At 46.2% G+C, this 24,866-nt stretch overlaps 1 protein-coding gene across 3 annotated transcripts; it reads right to left on the bottom strand.

Moving 5' to 3' along the window:
- Positions 1-3,139: 3,139 nt before the first annotated feature.
- Positions 3,140-14,581, bottom strand: NEK2 (NIMA related kinase 2). 3 transcript variants are annotated; one of them, XM_087827587.1, is made up of 8 exons: positions 14,466-14,581; positions 13,254-13,471; positions 12,503-12,743; positions 10,723-10,805; positions 9,889-10,015; positions 8,807-9,026; positions 7,119-7,241; positions 3,140-4,025 (listed from the first exon to the last, which is right to left on the bottom strand). In XM_087827587.1, exons 1-8 carry the CDS (start codon positions 14,559-14,561, stop codon positions 3,799-3,801), a joined length of 1,335 nt encoding a protein of 444 aa, XP_087683713.1. In that variant the 5' UTR covers positions 14,562-14,581; the 3' UTR covers positions 3,140-3,798. The 3 variants fall into 3 exon arrangements, with proteins under 3 accessions (XP_087683713.1, XP_016070685.2, XP_087683714.1); XM_016215199.2 differs by lacking the exon at positions 14,466-14,581 and adding an exon at positions 13,934-14,015; XM_087827588.1 differs by lacking the exon at positions 7,119-7,241.
- Between the last annotated feature and the right edge of the window lie 10,285 nt (positions 14,582-24,866).

The raw sequence follows: 24,866 nt of genomic DNA, 5'->3' as shown, positions 1-24,866 counted from the left end.
GGCCTTGTCCTGGAAGGAGGGTCACCTGGAAACATACAGCACCTCAGGGGAGGGGTGGTCGGAGAGAAGTGGTGCCTGGGGAGGGAGCTGGCAGCCCGAGGGAGCCGGGCATCTGGGCAGGGCTTCTGAGGGAATGGAGATACATGGGGGGAATGATGGAAGATACCGAGGAAAGGGGGGAAGGCCTGGGGTCCTACCGGGGTCCCTTGAAGACCACCTCTCTCCCCCAGCCCCTCTAGCCGCAGGTGGTAAGCTCCCTGGGCCCTACCCACGTCAGCTCTCCGTGCGCCTTCCGTAGGCATTCACATATCTTGGGTAAAGCCGTGGACTGTCACCCTTAACCCATCAGTCATTACGGGATGCCAGAGGTTTGGGAGCAAAGCTCACCTTTTGCTACCCTTTGGAGGGTTATAGTTAAGGGCACACACTTTGGAGTCAAAAAAAGTCAGTTCAGAGACCAGCTGCCTTTTCCAAGCTGTGATCTCTGAGCTTCGGTTTCCCCATGAAAAATGTGGCACTAATGATGCCTATTTATCAGGGGGTGTTGTGAGGTTTGAATGAAATAATGAGAGTGAGGCATTTAGCCAGCGCCTGGCATGTCATCTCCCAGGAGCAACCCGTGCCACTGGCTCGGGGCAGGGGCGGACTTCGGGTCTCGCAGAGCCATGGCGCCACCTTGCGGTTGCTGTGTCTCACAACAGCTGGTTGATCCTCCCCGCGTCGAATGGGGCTTTCACACGCCTGTGAGCAGGGGTGCTTTGTAAAAGCGGTTATGCCAAGTCAGAAATGGTAAGTGTATATTGGTGCCTAGCAAGAGCATCTTGATAAACCTTAGAGAGCGATGCTGAAGGAGCATCATTTGGGAGGGCTCTCTCATCAAAGAGATCCCTTCTGGTCTACCATCATTGCCCACACCCCCCAGGCGTTCCCAGCTTTAGGGGTGAACAGGAAACAAGATTTTCTTGGCTTTCAAGCAGGGAGAAGGGAGTATAATCAGATTAAAATTTCCATTTCCAAGCCTCTGCCTCCTCTGTTTCCTGTTGCACCCCTAATCGCCACCTCTTCCAAAATGACAACCCCCATCCCTTGTCCCCTTTCCTGCTTCATTCTGCTCCTTAGCACTAACATGCTCCATGTGCGGCTCATTTACTCTTCCGCCGTATTTTAATGGAATTTCCATGAGGGCAGGGATTTCAGTGCTTTTTTATTGCTTTATCTGCAGCATGTTAAGCAGTGCCTGACTCACAGTAGCTGCTCAATTGTTTGTCAATTGAATGAAGGAAAGAATGAGAAATGAAGGCGGAGTCTGAGATGGGAAAAGTAGAGAAGCATCTCAGGGCAGGGCATGGCAGCGGCCACTCGCCAGTGCCTTTCCCCACTCCTGGGGCTAACGGCCCCATGGCATGGCTGGTGGGGGCCAGCGGGAGGCAGGATCGATCAGGTACCCTGATCCAGGAAGAAAGTACCAGCCAGGTACCCTGATCCAGGAATAAAGTACCAGCCAGGTACCCTGATCCAGGAAGAAAGTACCAGCCAGGTACCCTGATCCAGGAATAAAGTACCAGCCAGGTACCCTGATCCAGGAATAAAATACCAGCCAGGTACCCTGATCCAGGAATAAAGTACCAGCCAGGTACCCTGATCCAGGAATAAAGTACCAGCCAGGTACCCTGATCCAGGAATAAAGTACCAGCCAGGTACCCTGATCCAGGAATAAAGTACCAGCCAGGTACCCTGATCCAGGAATAAAGTACCAGCACGGAGGTGTAAAGATCCTCGTGGGTGACCTATCTGCCGTGGGCTGGGGCAGTGGGCCTAGGGAAAGGAAGATGCCTGGCTCCACTGCTTCAGCCTGGCAGCGTATAGGTCTGGTGGCTGGAAGTAGGCGGAACAAAGTAAGCACCAGAGTCAGGGGTCCCCAGATGCCTGTCACAGGGATCTGTGGGTTTCTCTTCTGGCCAGCTTGAGCTATCCTCCCGGATGAGCCACAAAATACGAATTATATAATTTCAGTGATTCTACACATGTGCTTTTTGCATTTAAAACTGGCATCGCACAACATAAAAGATGAATAGTAAACTTCATGCTAATAATTCAAAATTCTATTTTTGCTTTATAGTTAGAACATTAAATAGCAAACACCACCACAATAAACAGAGACCTTGGAAGAAAGGACAAGGCTCTCTGTGTACCTTTAATGCTACTTGTTCCCTGCACTTTGAACAAGGAGCCCCACATTTTTATTTTGCATGGGGCCCCACAAATTATACTCAACATTTATATCAAAAGGGTCATTAAGATTAACCTGTGGGTATACCATAAAGGACAGTAATGAGTTTCTGATTGTTTGGATAATATCAGTTGTCTTTATGGAACTATATTACCAATTGGGTAGTAAACCTGTAATAACTAATAAAGGAGCTATTTCTTCACATTTATTATTAACCCTTCATAATTTGGTCTTATTTCAAAAAGGATTAGCACTGCTAGGAAAACATCCCATGAAAAATGTGACAGGCACAGTAAGGACTGCTAATTCAGATTAAAAGTCAGACTTAAAAAATCATCAAAACCAAAGTAAGGCCCTGGCTCGTGTGGCTCAGTTGGCCGAGTGTCATCCTGTGCAAGAAAAGGTTGCCAGTTTGAGTTCCAGTCAGTCAGGGCACATGCCCGGATTGTGGACTCGATCCCAGGTAAGGGGTGTGCAGGAGGCAACCAATTGATGTTTCGATATTGCATCGATGTTTCTCTCTCCTCCCTCCTTCTCTAAAAATCAATTTTAAAAACTTTTTAAAAGTAAGTTTCCTTCAAGGGTGAGGTCTATTCCAACAAATTTTAGCTTAGATCAGGTTTTTCAACCAGGGCACTACTGACGTTTTGCTGTGGGGGGGTGTCCTGTGCATTGTAGAATGTTTAGCAGCATCCCTGGCCTCTACCCACTAGATTCAATAGTACCCTCCCTGCTATCATTACCATTTAAAATGTCTCCAGACATTGCAAATGTCCCCTGGTGTAGATGGACTAATGAGATGGGTAGCAAAGTGCCACTGCAGCTCCTGTGAGCATCAGAGGCGGGCTCTCTTCCCTACCCTTCAGTGCCTATGAATCAGAAACACAACCAATGCAAGAGACACAAATATAGGAAAACTAAAGAATTCTTTTATTTAGTGAGAAAGAGATGAGCAAATGACAGCCAGCTATATACAGTTAGATAGAATAAAAAGGGAAAAAATAATATAGACATCACAGTGCCGGATTTTCACAAAAGGTGACAGATTTGCACTACAGAGCAATGGGATATTGATAAGTGGCATCCCGTAAGCAGGATGTCAAGGTATTAGTGACCAGTTTGGATCCAATTAGGTTTTCCAAGCTCTAGAATATTTAAAACTTCAGACTTTAAGTTTTAAATCTAGACATGACAACTGTAAGCACACCACTCAGTCATTTAAAACTCCTCAGTAAGTGGGTAAATATTTTTTTCCTGACATTATTTCCATCCAATATTTAGAATGTGATATTTTATGTTCCAGTAGTAATCACACACAGGATTAAAAGCACAACCAAGAAAGTGACAGTCTTTCTATAAAGTGTTCTTTTAAAAAATAAAAAAATTAAAGGTATCGGCATTTTGTACAATTATTGCTGAAGAACAGCAAAGGCAATTCCAAAATATCATGCTTACTGTACAGAAAGGCATGGCTCACGGAACCAGGTATATCAAACTGCCGCAGTTGAATATCAATCTTTTAAGGGGCTGGCGCAGTGAATCCACACACAGCTGGGTCTCTTGCTGGGCTAGCGCATGCCCAGGATCTGTCTGCTTTTCAGCTGGTAATTTTTCTCCAGGTCGGACAGGGCCTGAGCGCGCAGCTGGGCAGCATGAAGCCTCTTCTTCAAGTCTTTGCACTTGGCTTTGGAGGTGAGCGGACTCTCAGAGTTCTCACTCCTCATGACGTTCTCCTTACTCTCTCCGCTGAAATGAACTTTCTTCTTTATTAAAGAGGATGGGAGATTGAGAAGTTCTTCAGGAAAAAAAAGAAAAAGGGTCTGAGTTAACTAAACAGGTTTATCACACTTAGCAAAATATTCCCTTTCAGTTCACATTTGAAATCTGGAACCTATCTTAGTTTCTCTGGGAGGTGAGGAGCTTGCAGGTGGTAAGAATTCCATCAGGCTTTTACTGAAAAAATAATCCTGGAATGTGCCAAATACATTCAAGGAACACAGGTTTTATTCCCTTAACAATCAACTTTTCTCTTAAGGTTAAATGCATGGGGATTACGGGCCACAATATGAAACTTCTGGAAATCAGTATCATTTATCCCTATTCTTGAAAATAAGTGCCATTCTACCTGGAACACGCTGCTTCCAGAAAAGTATAAGGGCAGAAGCTCTTTCTTTTTTTTTTTAATCCTCACCTAAGGATATTTTTTCCATTGCTTTTCAGAGAGAGTAGAAGGGGGAGAGAGAGAGAAACATCGATGTGAGAGAGACACATCAATTGGTTGCCACGCACGCACCCCTACTAAGGTCAGGGATGGAGCCTGCAACTGAGGTACCTGCCCTTGGCCAGAATCAAACCCAGGACCCTGCAGTCCGTGGGCTGATGCTCTAACCACTGAGCCAAAGTGGCTAGGGCAGAAGTTCTTTCTTAACGTTCCGTTAAATATTCAAGAACACTTACTTCAAAGCTGACTGACTGGAAACTTGCTTCAAAAAGAAACTAAGCAAATTCAGGGTGGAAAAGGCAAATCAAGTAACAGTATAGCGAAAAAGGCGAACTGTGCTTTTTACATGAAAAAAAATTTACTTGAAGTGGTAACACTACTAGCTACTGACAGGCTATTTGGAGGTTAGGGACCTGCAGGTCCGAATTCCAGAACCTTTTTATTTTTCTTTTATGTTCATTTAAAGGAAATACATTCAAATATTTCCGAGCTCATTGTATGGGCCATTGTGGCCCAAACAAAGGCCCTATTCTAGTAGGAGGAGATAGACCACAGTCCAGTAAACAAGCCCACGGGAGGGACAGCCGAGGGTAGTGCTGTGGCAGAACTAAGACAGAGAAGGGGAAGCAGCAGTGCTGGGGGTGGTCACAGTGACCAAAGCCTCATAACAAAGTGACTTTTGAGCAGAGACAAGATGAAAGTAAGGAAATAAGGAGCCACCCAGCTACATAGAGGAACAGGCTCCAGGCCAAAGGGAAGGAAAGGCCAGGCCCAGGCGAGGAGTAGCTGCGAGAAACGAAAAGCTGCCCTCTGACTGCGCCCCCACTTCCTATCTGGAACATTGTTTCTGCGACAAAGCACACTTGACCGCTTTTAGCCTTAACGCCATTGTTTCAAACACATGCACCTTTATTCCCACGGACTTCTACAGAAATACTTACGCAAACTGTCAATCTCATGAGTGGGATAATTTTATAAGAAAAGTGTTCAGAAAAAAGAGTATTCCATTAAGTAGAAGAAAAAAATTCATTTCATTAAATAGACTAACAAACGCTTTGAAAAAGCTGCTGCTGCTCACTGTGACGATCTGGCCACAGTTAGGATGCCTTCCTCTTGTCTGAATTTTACAGCCAAGGACGGGGGCAGAATACTTCCAACTGTTCTCATTTCACAATAGTGCCCACTCCCACTGCTCTGTTGCTTATTTTAGGGCTCTAAACACTCAGTACTTTCTGTGCTCAGTACTTTAAATTATCTCCTAGCCCCAGAGAACACTCCACTCCTATGGCTCATTTTAAGTACCTGCCATGACTCGCATACAGGTAGATCCTGTACCTAACTGCATATCCTATGAAGGGAAACACTTCACCCTTCTCTGGCTCTTTTCATCCCTTGCCCAAAGACTCTCAAAGTAAGATGTAAATTAGTCTTTAACTGGAAGAGCCAGCCCAACAGGGCCTTCCGTAATTCTCCGCAATGGGTTTCATGCATGAAACTCATCCAGATAAAAATTTCTCCTCGCTCTATCACTGTAATCATGACTCAAGTATATTTTGCCTTTATGGATGGTAATGTGGAGTCTAAGAAAAGCTGAAATAAAGATTACAAAAACACTGGAATGGTAAATAGCAATATTGAGAAAAAAGAAAGAAAATATTTTAACAGAGATGAAGCCCATGTGTTTCATTTACCTCCATTGCTAGTTTCATTGATTCCTGCCACTTACCACTATAAAGTTATTGTAATCCTCATACTAACTCAAGTAGTTTTGTCTGTTCTATTTACAAAATGCTGCCATTCTCACTGAAGTGACCAGATTCTCTCCCAACTTATTCAAGATGGAAATGGGAGCCTTCGTACATGCTGTCCTCCATGGTATGAGGGAGCTGCAAGAACTCCAAGTTTCACTGGAAAATTCAGATAATTTTGAAAACCAACAAAAGACTTTAAAAAATAACTTGTCAAAAAGAAATCAAGAGGAAAGAATGAATGCTTTGCATTTTCCATAATCTTAACGAGTAGATTAAATTAGTTTTAGGGTTTCTGTGAAATGGCGAAAACCTGTTAGCTGGTCTGCCTGTACATACACTAGAGCAGAGTGCCTGGGACAACACCCACACAAGGCAGGGCCCTGGGAAGCCGACGATCTACATATGAGACCCTGTCTATACACAAACAAAGCATATATAGGCTCTAAACAACGGAACTTTGACAAATACGTGTTTTAATTTGAACGGGTCTTAGCAAAGATCCAAAAGGGGCAGCCTATTCTACGGTTGGCTTATCACACATCATCAGCCATACTTTCCAGGAAGGGTGTGATATGCATTATTTGGGCAACGTGGCAATGGTAAAATGTAGAGTTTTGAAAATATACCCAGAGAAAAATCTGAAATATACAACAGTTTTTAAAATGTCCTAATTTTTAAAAATAAACATCAAATACTAAACACGTAGTTTGGATAAGGTAAATAAATTTGAAGCTGAAATCATTATGACTCATTGCTTGAACCCAGTAAGCAAATCGTTGCTATAGCAGTATTCTTATTTCCACTGAAATGCATATATTCAATTAACTCCATCTGAAAATTTGAGACTGTAAATGAAAAGGGCTGCGAAGGCCCCTGGAAGCAGCACTGGCGCCGCCTGCGGGGCGGATTCTCGAACCTGGACCACTGGCCACAGACAGGCGCCGGGGCTCCCTCAGGCCGTAGTTCCTCAGCAGGCTCTCCGCCCTCGCCACCTTGTCCTCTGCCAGCCTCTCACGAACACAAAGCTCACGTTCCTTCTCTGGATTAAAGGAACAGAAAGGGAAATAAATGAGCGCGCGGCCTTGGGTGCGAAACAATTCCCATTTGCTAACCTGTCTTCCGAATCACCGAGGCCAGCCTGCCCAGCAGCGCTCGGTCGGCTCGGGGAAGCTTCGCAGGTCGCCCTGCCTGCCAGCCTGGGTCAGTGTCAGCGTGTATGCTGTCTCAGGTTTCTTTCTAAGGCCTGGGTAAGCCCAGTGCAAAGTCAGCTTCCACCTTGGTCAGGTCGTGTGGGGATAACTCATTTGGGAAAACGAGAAACTAATGCCACCGCTGCTTTTCACTGAAAAAGGGCCACAGTCCATTTCCCGGGCGTTTCGTGGCCTCACAGTACAATCCCTTTCTTCTGGGTGACCAACGGCACCCAAACAGAGAGGAGGAAACCACAACTCAAGCAGGAGGCACTTCTTTAGATCAGTGACAAAGGCTAGTGTTTATTCATGGCCCAGAATTCAGAAAGTTCAGATTGCAATTGCCATATGAAATTACAAACATTTGGGAAAATCTCAATAGAAAGGTTTCTTTTTTTTTTTTAACAGAATTCTTTTGACAGAATTGCCGAAAGAGGTCTCCAGGTAAGCATCAGCTGTACCTCTACAAAAAGCATATCTCATGGCACCACACAATTGTCATCAGGAGGTAGAACATTAATGAATGCAGTGAACACTTGTAAGTACATTTAAACAGAAAACACATAAAGTCTGCATTTGGCTTAAAGCTGCAGAGCGAAATCAGGTGAGCCACGAGGGTGTGCTACCCAGCATAATCCTAAAACCTGGTAGCATCTGTCACTTTAGTGGAGTAGACAGACTTTCACCATCAAAAATGAACGAGCACCTAATCAGTGAATAGCCATCAGAGTATTTATAAACCTAGAATATCTTGCATTCACATGATTGAATTGCCTGAGCATATTTAGTCCTACACACTGTAGGATTTTAGGCTGGACTGTGTTGGATCAGCCCTATCAGAAAGTAGAAATAATGATTATTACTGAAGGAAGCAAATTCCAAGATCTACCTTTACAATGGAAAACCTGTGGGGTATATATATCAAGAAACAGAAAGAAAACAATAACAGTAACGTGTAATATATACATTAGAGTATACAAAGTCTATAGTAAAGTATAGAGTTAGAGCCCAACAATACCATGACAGCAGCTGACCTCAGAGAAAGAGGGAGCTCAACAGGAAGATGCCAGAAAGCTTGACTTACATGTTTTACAAAGCACATTTTGGCTTCTCAAGTATGTGTAAGAATGTTCTTTTATAAAAAAAAATTTTTAATTGATTTGAGATAGAGGAAGAGAAAGAGAGAGACATGGATTTGTTGTTCCACTTATTTATGCATTCATTGGCTGATTCTTGTTGTGCCCTGACCAGGGATCGAACCCACAACCTTGGTGTCTTGGGATGACACTCCAACAAACTGAGCTATCCGGCCGGGGCAAGGATGTCCTAACGGATTCATTTAAACAGATGTTCACACTCATCACAGCCACCCTCCTGGAGCTCTCGTTCGTGTCGCCCCATCATTCAGACTTACGCTCCAGTCTTTCCTCTCTGGCTTTGAGGGCTCGCTCTCGCTCCTGTAACTGTATTTCCTTTAGTTTCAGCTCACTTAACACAGGACTGGAATCCTGCAACTTCTCTGGTTCTCCTGATCGTCGTCCCCTTCTCTCAGGATTTCTTCTTTGCTCTTCTGCAACCAAGTCTGCAATCAAAGGGTTCTCCAGAATTTCTTCAACAGAAGGTCGATGGTAATCCTAGGGAAAAGACATTCAGTGTCATAGTCAGATTTCATAACAGAATATGCTTCCTAAGAGAGCGGTGACATTAACAGGGCATATTAACCACCTGGAAAAATAAGTTCACAAGAGGCCTTAGCTCATGAGGTTCTGGGTCCAAATGGTAATGCAGAATTTTACTCACCTTTGTTGCCCCTTTAACCTAGAAGGCTCCATCCCCGTGCAGGTGCTCAGTAGCACTGTCAGGGTCTGTGTTAGGGCATCTCTAAACTACAGGAAGCAGGACACCCTCTCACAGCCCTTAAATTCCATTACTTCATCTGTATCCTTCTTTGTAATCCCATAGCATTTAACTTTTATGTCAGCCTGATCAGGTTTTTTCCACTTAAGCTCTTAGAGTTATTTCCCCTCTGCTCCTTTTAACTACCTTTACCTTTCCCGCACCGCCCCCCGCCCACCACACACACACACACACACACACCACCACCCCCCCTCCCCAATCTATGGTCTCTAATCTCTCAATTGGAGCCTGAGGCAGAGTAATAAAGTCTTATTTGTGGCCTCTTCTGTACCATCTGCCACCGTGAGGTAGGCAAGGACATGGGGAACTAGGATTTGCAAGCTCTCTGCAATCTTTTCTTGCTACCAACCATCTGTTAGCAGGGCAGCGAGTGGGAGAAGACACAGAGAAAGCACACAGGGTAGCCAGCAAAGACATGCAATCTGCCAAATTTATACATGTTTTCACTTGTGTTAACAGAGTAGATTTAGCTAAGGAAATATATTTAATGTTTCTTCAGCCTCCTTGCTTTACGAGAGAGAACACATGCTCCAAAACGTAACTGGAAGATAGAAACAGACAAAATAATCTTATCTTTACCTTTAAATTTAACATCCTTGTAATAATGTCATTCAATTCATCAGAGTAACGATATGGAATTCGCCTGAATTTGCCTTCTCGGATCTTCCCAGCTAATTCTTTCTGGTTGAAAGCTGTAAATGGAGGCCTGGAAGAAAAAAAAAAAATTAATGTAAAAATATATTAGGAACCAAATCAAGAGCACAGTTTAAGCTCCACTTGTATTTATGTTTCTACTTCTGGGATTTTCTTCTATAGCTGTTTCCCAGCCTTGGCACTACTGACATGTGGGGTCATGTAATTATTGTAGGGCTGTTCTGTGCATCATAGTATGATGTGCAGCATCGCTGGCCTCCGTCCACTAGGTGCCAGTAGCTATCCCCAGCTGTCACAACCAAAAATGTCTTCAGACATTGTCAAGTGTCCCATGGGGGACAAAACTGCTTTATCCTCCCTGGTTGAGAATCACTGCTCTTCAGAATAGCTTAGAACAGAAAAAAATGAAAAGAAAAATAGAACTGGAGCTCTTTCTTAGCCTCCACATCTGCAGACCTCACCCCAGATCTTTGTTTCATCTTTCCCACAAGCGCGACCTATTTGCTCTCCCCTTGAGCTCAGCATCAGTCTACCAAGGAAGCATCTAACCAAGTTAGGAGCTTGGACAAGCCAAGATCTAGCCTCGGGTTATATTATTAATTTTTAAATCATTTTTTTACCTATCCACCTACTTTAATTTTAACCCAAGGCATGATTCTTTCAGATGTGAATACACACATGGATGTCAAATTGAATCCAGTGAAAGGTGACAAACCCGAGGATAAACCCCAGACTGAAATCTGTCCTCATCATACTTACATTAATGCACACAACTCATACAGCAAACAACCCAGTGACCAGATATCCGACTTCTCATTGTACGACATGCGGCTCATCTGCTCCTTATGGGGGAAAAGGTAAGAAAGTAGGAGGAATTAAAAGTTTATTTTGTTTTAAAACGTATACTTTATCTTCAAGTTTATAATGGGAAAAGGCAATGATCTTATCCTAATATACTTTGTCATCTATAACTCACTCATTTATTTTTCCTTCACAAACATTGTTACTATAGGCGAGGCACTGACAATTCAAAGGTGAATATGAGACCTCTATCCTCCTGACATTCATAATCTAGAAACTCCATTTTAAAAGAACCAGAGAAAATTCCAGAATAACCAATACATCCGTCTAGCCCACATTTAAATGTATATCAACAAAAAATGGCTAATTGAATTGCTCATTTATATTTTTTCCTTAGTCTACTGTATAAACCATACTAATATTCTCGCTTCCTACTTTAACTGTTTGTCTTTCTTCCACACGCTCAGTAACAACAGTCTGCCACAGCTCTTATTCTCAACAGAGGGCACAGAGGCAAGTACCAAAATCTTCAGGAGGCTTCTTAGTGTTTTAAAGACCAGCAGGTGGGTCGGATGCCATTTCCTGGCAATGTCTTAGGGAAGGCTGAACAGATCTAATTACAAGGGCAGGAGGGAAAGGAACAAAAGAATCCCACAGGTTTCAAATTTTCCAAGAACCACTTCTGGATAATTTTCCTTTATGTTAAAGGCTTTCTATTTGGAATTTGATCCAGTGAGAAAATGACACTGTTCTGGCCATGTCTAATCTTAGTGAAAAACAAAATCATTAACACAAAGTTTTATACTATAGTCAGATTGGTTAACATAACTAAAAAAGATTTAGAAAAACCTGGAAATGTTTGTGAACTGCTAAAAAAAATTAATCCCTCTGCACCTTTATGTGCTCAGATCTCATGTACAACCCATTGGTGCTATCACTTAGTGACTCAAGCTCTTCAAAAGTCATGAGGCAAAATCTAGAGAGCCATAAACGGTTCACAGCCTTTGACCCAACCCAGCAATTTCATTTTGAGAGCTATCTGCCAAGGAAATAACCAAAAAGGAAGAAAGAATAATTTATATAGATAGCAGTGCTCCTTAGAATGGTGAGAAATTTTGTAAACAAAATACCCAGCAATAAAGAAAACAGATAAGTAGGTAGTTTCAGCAGCTCCCTTGTAGAAGGCAACAAAAATGAACAAATACCAAAAGTTAACACTGTAAAAATATGTTATCTGAAGTGAGTGAGCCTCCTGAGCCCCGAATCTCCATGCACAAGAATCATCTAGAGAATCTGCTGGAATGCAGAGTCCAAATAGGAAAGAAGAAGAAAAACAGAGTGCAAAGACCTGTCCAGAGATCTGAATTCACTGGACTGGGGCATGGGGCCCAGGACTCTGCATTTTGAACAAACACTCCAAAGGAGTCCAAGCTGGTATACAGGACCTAAGGCACTTTAAAACACAGCTCTTGAGGCCAGAGACAAAACCTATTTCACTTTGTAATCCCAGAATTTAGCACATGGTAGTCATTTAATAAAAGCCTGACTTGAATTGCTGATATAGAGGAATTTAATGGTCTCGTGGTCTATTTGGAAAAAATATAAATTAAAAATGAAAGTGTTCTTAATTCTTGGCTATTGGATATTACTAAACACACAAACAAAAAATTCACTTTTCCTGCATTTGAGTGCTTAGAATTAAGAGGTTTAAAAAGTATCTAAATTCTGAAATACTTACCGGAGACATGTAATAAGGAGTGCCTACAAAAGTTTTTGCAAAACTTGTATCGTGGTTTAATATTCTAGCCAGTCCAAAGTCTCCAAGCTTAACGTTTTGCTTGCCATCCAGGAAAACATTGGCTGGTTTCAGATCCCGATGTAGCACGGTATGACCACCATCACTTCGCCTGTGACATTCCTTTAGGGCCAGGGTCAACTGAGTCATCACTCGAAGAACAAACTCTTCCTCTAAGTACTGTCTGAAATCAAAGCAGTTATACAGTATATAACTTCTGATAAAACCATTACAAAGATGGGATAATGACTTACCTAGTTTTCAAAGTGTACAAATGGGGAAATAAACATCATATTTTTAATAACATTTTTAAAAATACATCTTTATTGATTTCAGAGAGAGGAAGGGAGAAACATCAACAATGAGAGAGAATCATTGATCGGCTGCCTCCTGCCTGCCTCCCCACCAGGGATCAAGCCCACAACCCAGGCATGTGCCCTGAACGGGAATCAAACTGCAATCTGGATCCTAGGTTGATGCTCAACCGCTGAGCCACGCCGGCTGGGCTAAACATCGTATTTTGATAAGAAATATGGGTGTTGATTCACAAGGGATTTCCTAAGGCTCTGTGGACCCACCAAATACGAGAACACTCTTCCACATTACTAAGTACTTCGTCCCTGATCCTAAAACAGGATGCTTAAAACAGCAAAAACAGGCCCATTTTCAGCTTACATTTAAAAGATTAACTTACCTTTCCTTGGTTCCCTTTGTAATTATACTAGCCAGGTCCCCTCCTTCGCAATATTCCATTACAATGTACAGCGTTGTGTTGGTTCGGTCAATAATTCTATCATAGTAACGGACGATGTTTGGATGTTTCAGTTCGCGAAGCAAATTCACTTCAGAAACAAGCATTTGTTTCTCGGCTTCTGTCATGGAGCCATAGTCAAGTTCTTTCCAAACTAATACCTGAAATAAGAATTTCCAACGTATGAGTGGAACTCAAAAACAAAGAATGAGAGCTCCTAAAGTTTAAGGCTGTAAAAATTACTTCTCTATTAAACAGATGGTACACTCATTACCGTCTAATTAGCTCAATGAACGTTAAGGACCCCCGAGTTTACTTCCATAACCACCCTCCAATATTTTCAAAGTTTATCTTTATTGTTGAAAGCCAGCCTCTAATTTTTATGCATAAAGTAACGCAATGGGAGAGAGGGAGATGGGGCGCATGAGGCCTTCCCCAAACCGCCCCCCCCCCAGGCGCTTTGTGGGAGGCTGGCAGCGGTAACTGTGGTCCAAGGCGGGGCAGAGGCAGGCCAGCCCCAGCCCCGCGAGGTTTCCCGGGGTGAAGGACCCGAGCCCGGATCCCCCCACCAGCAGCCAGGCGGGGTCCTCTCCATTGTTTCTTTCTGAATAAAGTCCACCTACACGCATGGGAAATATGAAACCAATAATCTGAATAAAGGGCATCTGAAATGAGCCTTGACTGCGACCCGTAAAGCTCCAGGTTCCCCTTGGGGCCCTGCCCCGGGCGTCGACTCTCCAACAGCGCGGGAGCGGGGGCGGGGTGCCCGGCGGGTTGGGCTCCTCCCAGCACACCAAGGCCACTGGGCGGAGCCCACACAAACACTAACCAAAGAGTGCGTAAGTCAGCGCGGCAAGGCCGGTCTCTCTCTCTCTCCAATCAATCAATAAAGATTTAACTAAAACAAAATAAAATTAAAATCGTTCAGCAGTCAGCTACCTGTCCCCATGGGAAGCCCTTAGCAGGTCCAAGCAGGAAGAACAGGAAAGAAATAGAAAAAGACAGGGGGATATGTATATGTTTAGCTCAAAAGACGCAGCGTCCCTCGCCTGGAGACCCGGCACCGACACACAGCGCCGCGGGCTGGCGGAACCGCCGGGGGACCGGGACCGGGACCGGGACCGGGACGCGGACGCGGACGCGCCCGGCGCTCACCTTGCCGTCGCTCTTCCTCCGGATCTTCTGGCAGCGGCCGTAGGAGCCCGTGCCGATGGTGTGCAGCACCTCGTAGTCCTCCGCCCGGGCCGGCATGGCGGGGCCGCCGCAGGGCCCCCGCAGATCGCGCCCCAGCCCCGCCCGCAGCCGCCGAGTCGGACAGCCCTCCGAGTCGCACCGCCCGCCGCCCGGGCCTCCAGTTTAACCGTCCCGGGGCCTGGCCTCGCAGCCTATTGGCCCACGGCGAGGCGGCTTCGCCTCTCTGATTGGCTAAGAGGAACACAACACCCTAGGCATCTTGGGAAGGCGTATCCATAGGCAACCGCGTCCGCGTCCTCTTTCTACCGCCTGGGGGAGAGGAGCGGAGCTAAATCACCGGGAGGGCCAGGGAAAGAAAGCGGCCTCGGGCGGTCCCCGCCACTCAGGGCTTTGTGCCGAAGTCGTCCAGGTAACCGAAGTCCAGAGACCTCAGACTTCCCCGCACGCGGCCTCAACCAACCGCCTTCTGACCTTTGCGCCGTGAGCCCTCCCTCAGCTTCCTGTACCCCGAGTCTGGGCGGGATCACGCCGAAGACTTGAGAGAGCTGAGCACAGGGATGAAAAGCACAGCCCCTCCCTGAAGGAGGCGCAAAGGGGTGCTCCCTGAGACAGGTGCACGACTGTGCCAGGCGCACAGCTCATACATCGGACATCCCAGTGACCAGATACCCCATTTCTCGGGCAGACCTCAGCATAAACCTATAAAGCAGGAATTCGTATAATGAGGAAACGGAAACACAGAAAGGTTCAATTATTTGCTTTAGGTCCAACAGCCAGAAATAGAAGAATCCATGCAAAAACAGTAGATACTCAGAGTAACCATTTAAAGTTTGCACACGACTTCGTGCAGGGTGCTGTTATCATAGAATATATTTCTGAACACCAAATGTAGAGGCCTGTTCAACATGCAGAGGACATGTGCAAACCCTCAGCATAGAATATGGAAGTCTGGTGTTCTGGGTTACCCAGGGGAATATGGTGGCTCTAAGGAAAAGACAGGTTTATCTTTCAGACACCTACAAAAACACACACAAAAAGAAAACCACTTAAAAACCCTACAAAATAGGTTATCTGGGGTGCTGAACACATAATTAGCTGATAACACTTCATTGAATATAGCCTCTTCTGGGGATGCACAGAAGCCAACATTTTCAGCTCACCCAGCCAGACGAGACAGTCCCACATTTACCGGAGAGAGGGAACCTGGAGGCCTCCATCCAGGTGTGGATGAAGAAATCTGTGCTTTACAGACGGCTAATAATTTGGCAGTGCACAAATAGGTCAATTTTCTTTAAATATTTGTTCAACATGGAATTGAAAGGAACTTGATTTTCTTATTAAGAATTACAAACCTCCTCATGTTAAAAATAAGGCCTTTATTACATGAACCAAATATAAGTGGAATTGCCAGCCAGGAGAATTTTTGAAGTAACATTCAAGGGCACAGTCTAACCTCAAGGGAATAGGACCAATTTAGGTTTTAAAAGTTATGTTAAGGAGCTACTAGTGGCTGCGTTAATTGGCATTATATTTTTTATTTTAGGACCACTTAAAATTGACATCCATGGAGCTCTTTGGCTGGCCTGCCCGAAATCCAGTCCTACACCTTCTCTCTGGCCACTCTTCTGCTCTTGTGCTTTGCCCTAATTCCCCTGACCTGGCACACTTTCTCAGCCCCCACCCCCACCACCGTCTTACCACCTGTTATTCCATTTGTCTGAAAAACTGTCCATCCAACTCCCTTATCCACTCCCCTACCCAGAATCTTGTCTGTCTAGAGGACACAATTTGTCTTTCAGGATTCATTGCCAACCCATACTCTGGGAAGCCTCTTCTACCTAGCACATTACAACAAGCAAGTTCTTCATCTGCATTGTCCACAGACTGCTTTGTATATAAATCAACCCTTAACTTGTTATTTATCATTATTTGTTCACATGGGTCTCACAGTAGCTCAACTCTAAGTTTCTTGTAGCCAGCATAAGTCCTATAATAAACGAGATTTATATAATGCATAATAAATCTTTGTTAAATAAAAATATGAGAAAGCAGCTTATTAATCATGCAAGGATTTAGAGGAAGTCCTAAAGAATTTATGTTTTAAATGTCCCCAGCCCTATGGTAGAGACTAAATATTGGGGAAAGGGTCATCCCAGGAGTATGGAGAGTAGCTCTTAGGATCACATGTTCATTTAACATGTTTATTGAGCACCTACTATATCCCAGGCATTATGATAGGCATTGATATGCAGGGTGTTCATTAAAAAAGAGGCAGTGGGGCCATGATGACAATGATAAAGAAAAGAGTGACATAGGCATGGCATGACAAACCCTAATGACTGGCCAGAATTAGCACATACCATTGGATGGGAGTGAGGGGCAGGACAGCCCAGCAGGGACCACGAGACACCAGAGCAGAAAGAGATATTGGTGACCGAGGGTCATGTAGGGGTTAATCAGGAAAACTTTTACAGGAAACACCCCTCCCTTAAGACTCAGCTCACTCCCAGTTTCTTCCCTAAAATTTTTCCTGACTGCCTTCAATCCACTGTGGTCTCCTAAGAGAGCAATTAACTGTGTTCTTTACTCATTTAGAATGTTCCATATTCTAATCTATATCACCAGCTTCCCCTGTATATCTATCTTATCTGACATTCATTTGAAAACTCATCCTTCAACAAATAAAAATTGAGGTCCTGCCAGGTGCTGAAGACACCCCAGTGAGTAAGACTGACGTGCAGCCCTGAGGCCAATGTACACAAGGTCACAGAGAAATCCAACCATTACAAATTGTGATGAAAGTGAAAAAAAACAAACAAGGAACTGAGGCAGCGACTGAGAGGTTTGCATTTAAACAGAACTGAGGGATGATCAGTTCCATGAAGGTAAGGCCAAGCTTGAACTTCTCCATAGCCACCCTCCCACACCCAGGGTCTAATACACCTTCACAATACGTCTTCACAATTATCTTGCTAAATGTGCTCAGTGTTAATTTAAATTTGGTGAAATCTCAAATAAAGAGATTATTTGCATGATGTCTACGCATTCTGCTCACAAGTGCTCTTCAGGTGTTCCGAGAGACACCAACTCGTTTTTAAAAGAAACTACCTGAAAGACGAGTGAGCATCTCCAACTTAGCATGTCCAAAATCAAACTCCTGGTCTTTGCTCAAAATTTGTTCTACTGTCTTCTTCTTAAGTACTAATGCATGTAATTTTGTCGTTGTTTGTTTTGTTCCCTGCAGTATCTCCAGCACCTAAAACATACCTGGAACATAGTAGGCACTCAGTTAACATTTGTGCATTGAATAAATGAACAAACGAATGAAGGAATGGACAAAGCCATACCCCACTGCCCTCAGCTTCCCTTCTTACGTTACGTTAACAGCCCACTAGAGGGCTGTAAATAACTTCATAATAAACGCAGAGTTGGTACATCTGCACCAGTCCACTGACAAGAGGCCTAGCCTTACAGGAAACTTCGAGAGCTTCACATTAAGCATTTCAAATCTCAGCTAAGACATTTTGTGCATCTTGGGGCAGTTTGAAATTATGGAATTGTGAAAATTCTTTAAAGTGCTTAAAAAGGTTTCTAGAAAGAAAAAAAAGAAGAGATTCTTTGTTTATAGCAATCAGATGCTAAAAGATTTTAAAGAAAGGTGCATGACACAGTATGTGCTCAATAAATAACCAAATTCTAGAAGAAAGAAGGAGGGGCTTTGGAGACTGGCCCAAACAGCGACACACCATCTGATACAAACAGAAAGATAAGATGTAAACTAAGAGACCACTTTGGATTTAATGGCAGGCAGCTGATGGGATAGTATACGAGAAGAAATGTATCTGTGAAACCAAATAGTGTTTAGTTCTGAGCTCCACCTCATTTTAAAGAGGGATAGTGTCAAACTTGCACCCAGGGGTACAAGTTAGGGAAAGGCTGACTTCTGCTCAATACGAACTTTCAGACAAAGCGAGCCATTCACAAATTTTGTATGGTTTTTCATGATATTTGTAAATTCAGGATATTTGTTATCTCTAAGAAAATTGATAATATAAATTGGTTAAGAAGAATGTTAAAAGTAATCATGGATGCTGAGTCCATAGTGTATTTCTAAGGGACTATAGGAGCCTTTAGAGAGCAGTCCCAGTTTCCCCTTAGGGGCAGCACAGTGAAATCGTAGGAGCAGTGGGTGAGAGGGCAAGGAACCCGGGTTCATTTAGTTCTGTTTTGATGGGCTGTGTGACCTAGGGAATCCACACTTGACCTCTCTGGGCCCTATAAGATGAGTGTTCAATTAGATGACCTTAAAGGACCCCTCCAGCCTTACATGTTATGATTCCCTTCTTTCTGAAAATTCATGGGAACTGCTGTCAGAGCCAGAGCACTGCTCTGTTTGACACTTAGTTTGACCCCAGTTTTTATTAAGTAGCTAAGTCTGCATTAGCTTTCTCAACATCTATTTGTTCTCTACTTTTACCAGTAAAATTTATTGAGTCACAAACAGTGATAGGTGCTGGAGACAGAGAGATGAAAGATTAGCCATTGACCTCAAAGAGGTCCCCCTGGAAAGGTGAGAAGGGTATAAATCTTAGCTGTCCCTGTGCGGTGTGGTCACCACTGAAAGAGCTTTGCCTGAATGTCAAGGGAGCCCAGAGAGAGGAGCTGGCTCTGATGAGGGTGGCAGGGAGTGCAAATGTTCCCCAGGGATGTGACACTTGAACTACATGTAAAGGATGAGTTGGAATTAAAAGCAAGAGAACTGTGGGTAAAAGCATGGAAGCATCCAGGGGCCTGCGGGTTGGTAGGCCAAAGGGTGCACTTCATCTTGTGAAACAGGTGGTTAGACAAGTGAGCAGGACAACTGGAAGCTGAGACAATCTTCTGAAGGTGGTGGAGTCCCAGTGGAAGCTTTGATCGGACAAAACATTACCAGACTGTGCTCTAGAAAGATCACTCTGGTGACAGTGTAGAGAGTGAAGGCGGGGACAGGAATACCGTGTGGGAGGTTATAGTAGCAACTCTGGGGGAAATGAGACCGACTAAACCAAGGGGTTGGCCGTGGGCGTGAGGAAGGGGGAGGGAGTGCAGAATTGTTTGGGAGGCCACTGGATGAGAGGCAGTGATCATCGGGGTGCAGGGCAGTGGGGAGGACAGCCCCTGCTGGGTCACCGGGTGGATGGCGGTGTCCTTCACTGCAGGAGGAAATGCTGGAGGAAGAGCAGGTGCAGTTGGGGGACACCGAGCCCAGATTGAGCCCAAGGGCCCATGGGGGAGCGAGTGAATGAACAGCTGGAAACAAGGTCTCAACGGAGCAGTCTGGGCTGGGGACAGAGAGCCAGGGGTGGGGATAAATATGCCCTGAGGGTGGCGGAGTGAAAGGGGAGGTGGGGAGGGAGCCTGGAGGTTATCCTGGGCAGGGGGAGGAAGAAGAGTCAGCAAAGACCAAGGAAAGCGGCCAGTGAGGTAGAGCTGTGCGGGAATCTTTGGGACCCAGAATCCAGCAGAGATGGTTCTGAGAACGCAGGGCGGCCGCAGTGCCACATGTTGCAGAGCCGGTGAGGCGAGGGCCGAGCTGAGAGCACTGGGTTTGTTCCTTCCGAGGCTAGGTGACCTTCCCAAAAGCATTTTCAAGTCAAGTGGAGCAGAAGCCAGCACACAGAGGCTGCCTCAGGACCAGATGGTGTGGGAGGGTGGACAGAGTGTGTGCGTGCGTGCGTGTGTGCATGTGTGCGTGCGTGTGTGTGTGTGTGTGTGTGTGTGCGCGCGTGTACACGTGCAGTCCCGGGCAGCCTTCCATGGTGGCTGCAGGCCCTGCTTTTCTGCCCGTTTTCACCTTGGTCCTTTGCCCCTGGAGGATGCCTGAATTCACGTTACACGTTCAAGACGTGTCATCTCACAGGAGTACGAAGGCCATGACCCGGTGACCTGAACACAACCACAGAGACCTGGGGAGAGGCTGCGTTGGCCTGCATTGGCTTAGTGTGGAGGGGTCAGAAGAAGTCAGAGGAGGAACTTCGTTTTGACTTTCGGGGGACAGAACCAAAAGGCCTGTTCCTCAGTCAAGGTGCGTCATGAGCTCCCAGGTACCTCTGATCAGCAGCAGGTTGAGTGTGGAGTCAGCCCAGAAGGAAGAGCCCCACACCCTTCTTGCTTTTTTCAGCGCCGATCCTTTGACAAAGGCTGGCAGGAGAGCAGCGCCAGGCTATTGCCCGTGACAGGGAGAACATACCAGGGCAGAGACAGAAAGGAAAGCCTGCAGCGGAGCCACTCCCTCGGGTTCTCAGCAGGTGACTTGGTCGCCGAGGTCCTGCCAGATGCCAGGTAAGCATCATCTGGTCCATCTCACTGCCGTGGGAATTTACAAATGAGAAACTTGAGGCACAAGATGTTCAGTGACTGACTCAGGGCGGTGGACAGCAGAGCACAGCGGGACCCAGGGTCTTGGCAGCTAGCGTGGGTGGCTTCCCTAGTTTCATTTAAGGAGGAGGGGATTTTTAAAAATCAACAGCAACAACCCAGTGTCTAGCTGAGGTTCTGTTTTCACAGCTGCGCCATGAGGCCTGGCATCTGCCCGCTGACCAGACTTCATCACCCTTGCTGGACCCCAGAGAGCTAGCCTACTGTAACAGTGTGATGTGGCAAGTCTGTGTGGGGACAGAGAGGCTCCGTGCCCCGCGCATACAAGCTGGACGAGAGCACGAGCAGTTACCCCCCTGGTCCAGGCACCTGCCCTGCAGAGTCGGGGGACAATGCCCACCTCACAGGGTTCTGCTGTGCGTTGAATGAGATGTATGTAGCATCTGAGCCCTGTAGATGCCCCAGACATGATAGCTATTATGGTTTTCAGTATCATTCTCTCACTGGTGGAGCCATGGAGGGAAACACAACACCATAGACTTTCTGCTGACAGCTGAGGCTCCCTGGGGGGGCACTCGGCACAGCCTCCAGCCTGGTCACCCTGGCCAGCATCTCTGAGGGCAAACGCTTCCCCACTAGCCTCGCTCCTTGGCGTGGCTTCTGCTTTGCCTGCCCCCAAGTGGCATCCTGTCCTCAGCGGGTTCTCAAACCTGCATTCAAGGCCATTCAAGGGCACAGATCTCAAGACAAGACAAGGGGAGCCAGGTCGTGAAGCAGCTATTCTCGGGCTGGTTTCAAATCCACTTCCCCATTGATGAGCAGGTCAAACCACGCCCACGTGCCTGCCTCCCTTCCTGTGCTGCCCTGACCCCTCTCTCTCTCTTTCCCCCTCCCCTCCCTCCCTCCCTCCTTCCCTCCCTCCCTCCCTCCCACTCTCTCTCTCCCTCTCCCTCCCCCCTCTCTCTCCCTCTCTCGGGCACAGATGAGCAGCTGACCCGAAGGGAGGAGAGGCCCTGGTCTGTGGCCCTTCAGACCTAATTCTACCCTCACAGGCCTCAGGGTCCTGAACGGGCCGCACAGAGTAACTTGGGGAAGAGGGTTACAGATGCTCCTCGACTCACTATGGGGTAATGTCCCGATAAACCCATCAGAAGTCGGAAGTATCATAATTCAAAATGCATTTAATATGCCTGACTTGCCGAACACCATAGCTTAGCCTAGGCCGACCTTAAATGTGCTCAGAACATTTACATTAGCCTACAGTTGGGCAAAATTATCTAACTGTGTAATAAAGTGTTGAATATCTCATGTAATTTACTTTGCATATTGCTTTCACACAGTCATAAAGCCAAAAAATCATAAGTCAAAATTTTACAAGTCTGACACTGTTTTGTTTTGTTTTTTTAATCTTCACCTGAGGATGTTTTTATTGATTTCAGTGGGAGGAGGGGAGAAAAACATCGACTGGTTGCCTCCCCTACGAGCCCCAATTGGGATTTGAACCTACAACCTGGGTACGTGCCCTGATCTGGAATCGAATCTGCAGCCCTTTGGTGTACAGATGACGCTTCAGCCAACTGAGCAGCCCGGCCAGGGCTGGGACTGTCTGTATTTTTGGCACAAACCAGTCATCATTTTATAAAAGCATTTGCTACTCATCATTTTAAATACCAGTCTTCCTGAGTGCTCGGAAACTGTTCAAATTGAAAGCTCTTCTTTGTCCTATATTTTTTTCTGGATACATTTTGTGCTGCACGTAGAGAAGACCTAATTTGAGAAGGTCATGGTGACATTCAAACATGTAACTCCTCAGGCTTGTGCCAGGCTGGTGCATCATCAAGGTGCCGCCTTCGCATTGCCCGCCACCTGGGCAGCGGTGCAGGGCGTCCCGGAGCACCTGGCGAGCTGAGGCCACAGTTAGCCCTGGGGGGATTGATGGGGCCTACAGAGCTGGGAATGACAGAAGCCACTCCCCCATGCCTGGCTCCATGCTCCTTGTTCATCTCCTTCACTCCTCACCACATAATCGTAGCATTGGTTTATTCCCATTTTCCAGGAAAGAAAACCGAGGCTCAGAATGGTTAAACCCAAGCTGTCTGGCCATCAGAGAGAAAGCAGAATGTGCCTACCTGTAGGTTCTTGATCTCTGAGAAAGCCCCCAGGCCTCCCCATACCACCCAGAAACCAGGACTCTGGTCAAAACTGGGGCCTGGGGAACAAGTCAGGGGTCATGAACCTGGCTCATTGGTTATGCCCATCACACTGGGTGGGTGTTGTGCACACAGAAGGAGTGGTGCGGGTGGGGACAGGGTGGTTTTTGCAAAAGCAAAAGCTGCTGCCTCCCCACAGGAAACAGGGAAGCCAGACAAAAACGGAACATGGGGCACAGCCAGCTCTGCCCAGCAGAGAGCTGACGCAGAAGTCCCCACGAGAGATGATGGGACGGGCCACCCTGGGCACGAGAGGCTGGGGCAGCAACATGACTGCTCAGCATCGCCCTTTCACCCAGGGACCCAGGGACCCAGGCTAAAGGCATCTCCCCATTCTGCCGTTCGTCTCTGTGCACCTTGATGTGAGAGGTCTGGCTGTGTGCCTGGCGGGAACCTGGCCTAGGCTGGGGACTGACAGGAGCGGGTAGGCACGCAGGAAGGGCGGCACTGGGAAGCACATCAGGGTGCCTAGCAGCCTGAGGGACCCAGGGCAGCAGGCAGGACGGGAGAATCCCCAGTGTGACACGTCAATGCAGCCATTTCAGCGCCAAGCCGAGTTTTACCTCGGGGCTAACCGTGAAGGGGGGGTTTGCTGTGCGCATCGCCCGAGCAAGAGGATTACGGAGGAGGGGACTCTAATCCTCTCAGCTGCTCTGCAGTCTCCCAGGCCTGTGCTTCTTCATTTGTAAAAGAGATCCTGCAGCACTCATGGTCAAGGGCACTGAAAACCAGGCACGTCTAAGAAGCTGCCAGTCTAGAGGATCCTAAAGAGCCATGACAGGGCCAAATAAGTGTCCTGTGACACCCATTCTGGAACAGAAAAAAGACATTAAGTAAAACATTAGGTATAGACTTTAGTTAACGATGTAATAATATTGATTCACTCGTGACTGATGACATACCACACTAGCTAAGATGTTCACACTGGGGGAAACTGAGTGTGGAGTACTCGGGAACTCTTGTGTTAGCCTCACAGCTTTTCTATACATCAGAACTCTTCAAAAATAAGTTATGTTTTGAAAGAGTTAGCCTGTGCTGAGTTTTGTGAATGAGGAATTTCGTTTTCCTCTCTCAAATGTGGATTTCTAACACACCTCTTCAAGCACTTTGGCAGCATCTTGGAGCTTTCAGTTGCTAACAATGTGCTAATGAGCAGTTTCCTTAAAGGAGGTGCAGCAGGGAGGGGGTCCTGCCCCCGCTCTTTCTCCAGTAGTCCATGAAACTGTGACAGTAACAGTGACCTGGGGCGTTGACCTTGTGCCAGCTGAGACACCACTGCCCCGGAGACCAGGAACTAATATTGTATCTGCTCACACATGAGGAAGCCAAGGCTTCAAGGTTAAGTAATTTGCCAAGGTCAGACCGCTAGAATGTGCCAGAGCTGGCCTTGCCCTCCAACTCCAAAGTTCACATCCTAATCGCTGCTAAAGAAATAAAACTGCATGCATTTGAATATATTTTGTAATTAAGAAGCCGCCCTGTGTTCCAGCCCAGAGGCTACTGCATTCCAAACCCACACACTCTGAGTTCTAGGAATCAAAACCCATGGGCCAGCGTGTGGCTGTGTTCCCACAAGTTCTGTGTGTGGTCTGTGCGGTGACGAGCCTTCCTGCAGCAGCCTCGAGGCCTCCCCGGGCTGTTAAATACTGGCAAGGTCTTGGGTCTCCGGGGCCCTCCTGCCTCAGTCACCCCCTATGAGGGGAAGAAGGGAAGCATGGACAGGAGCTGATCCTTTCCTACCCAAGTCACAGGGCATGTGACGGAATAGAGACAGGACCAATCCAGACCCCGCTGC

The sequence above is a fragment of the Miniopterus natalensis genome, chromosome 19 (genome assembly GCF_054644295.1).
Source record: "Miniopterus natalensis isolate mMinNat1 chromosome 19, mMinNat1.hap1, whole genome shotgun sequence".
In the NCBI taxonomy this organism is placed as follows: Eukaryota; Metazoa; Chordata; class Mammalia; order Chiroptera; family Miniopteridae; genus Miniopterus; species Miniopterus natalensis.
Note: the sequence above shows the minus strand (reverse complement) of the source record. Positions and strands in the feature narration are given on the sequence as shown.

Bases quoted from the DNA above. Each gene is read 5' to 3' on its own strand.
- NEK2 (XM_087827587.1), bottom strand. From the start codon at position 14,561: ATGCCGGCCCGGGCGGAGGACTACGAGGTGCTGCACACCATCGGCACG. The intron at 7,242-8,806 runs GTAAGTCTGAAT...CCTTTAATCCAG, and splicing joins CAGAGAGGAAAGACTGGAGC to AGAAGGAACGTGAGCTTTGT. The intron at 4,026-7,118 runs GTTCGAGAATCC...TTTTTCCTGAAG, and splicing joins GTCTGTGGCCAGTGGTCCAG to AACTTCTCAATCTCCCATCC.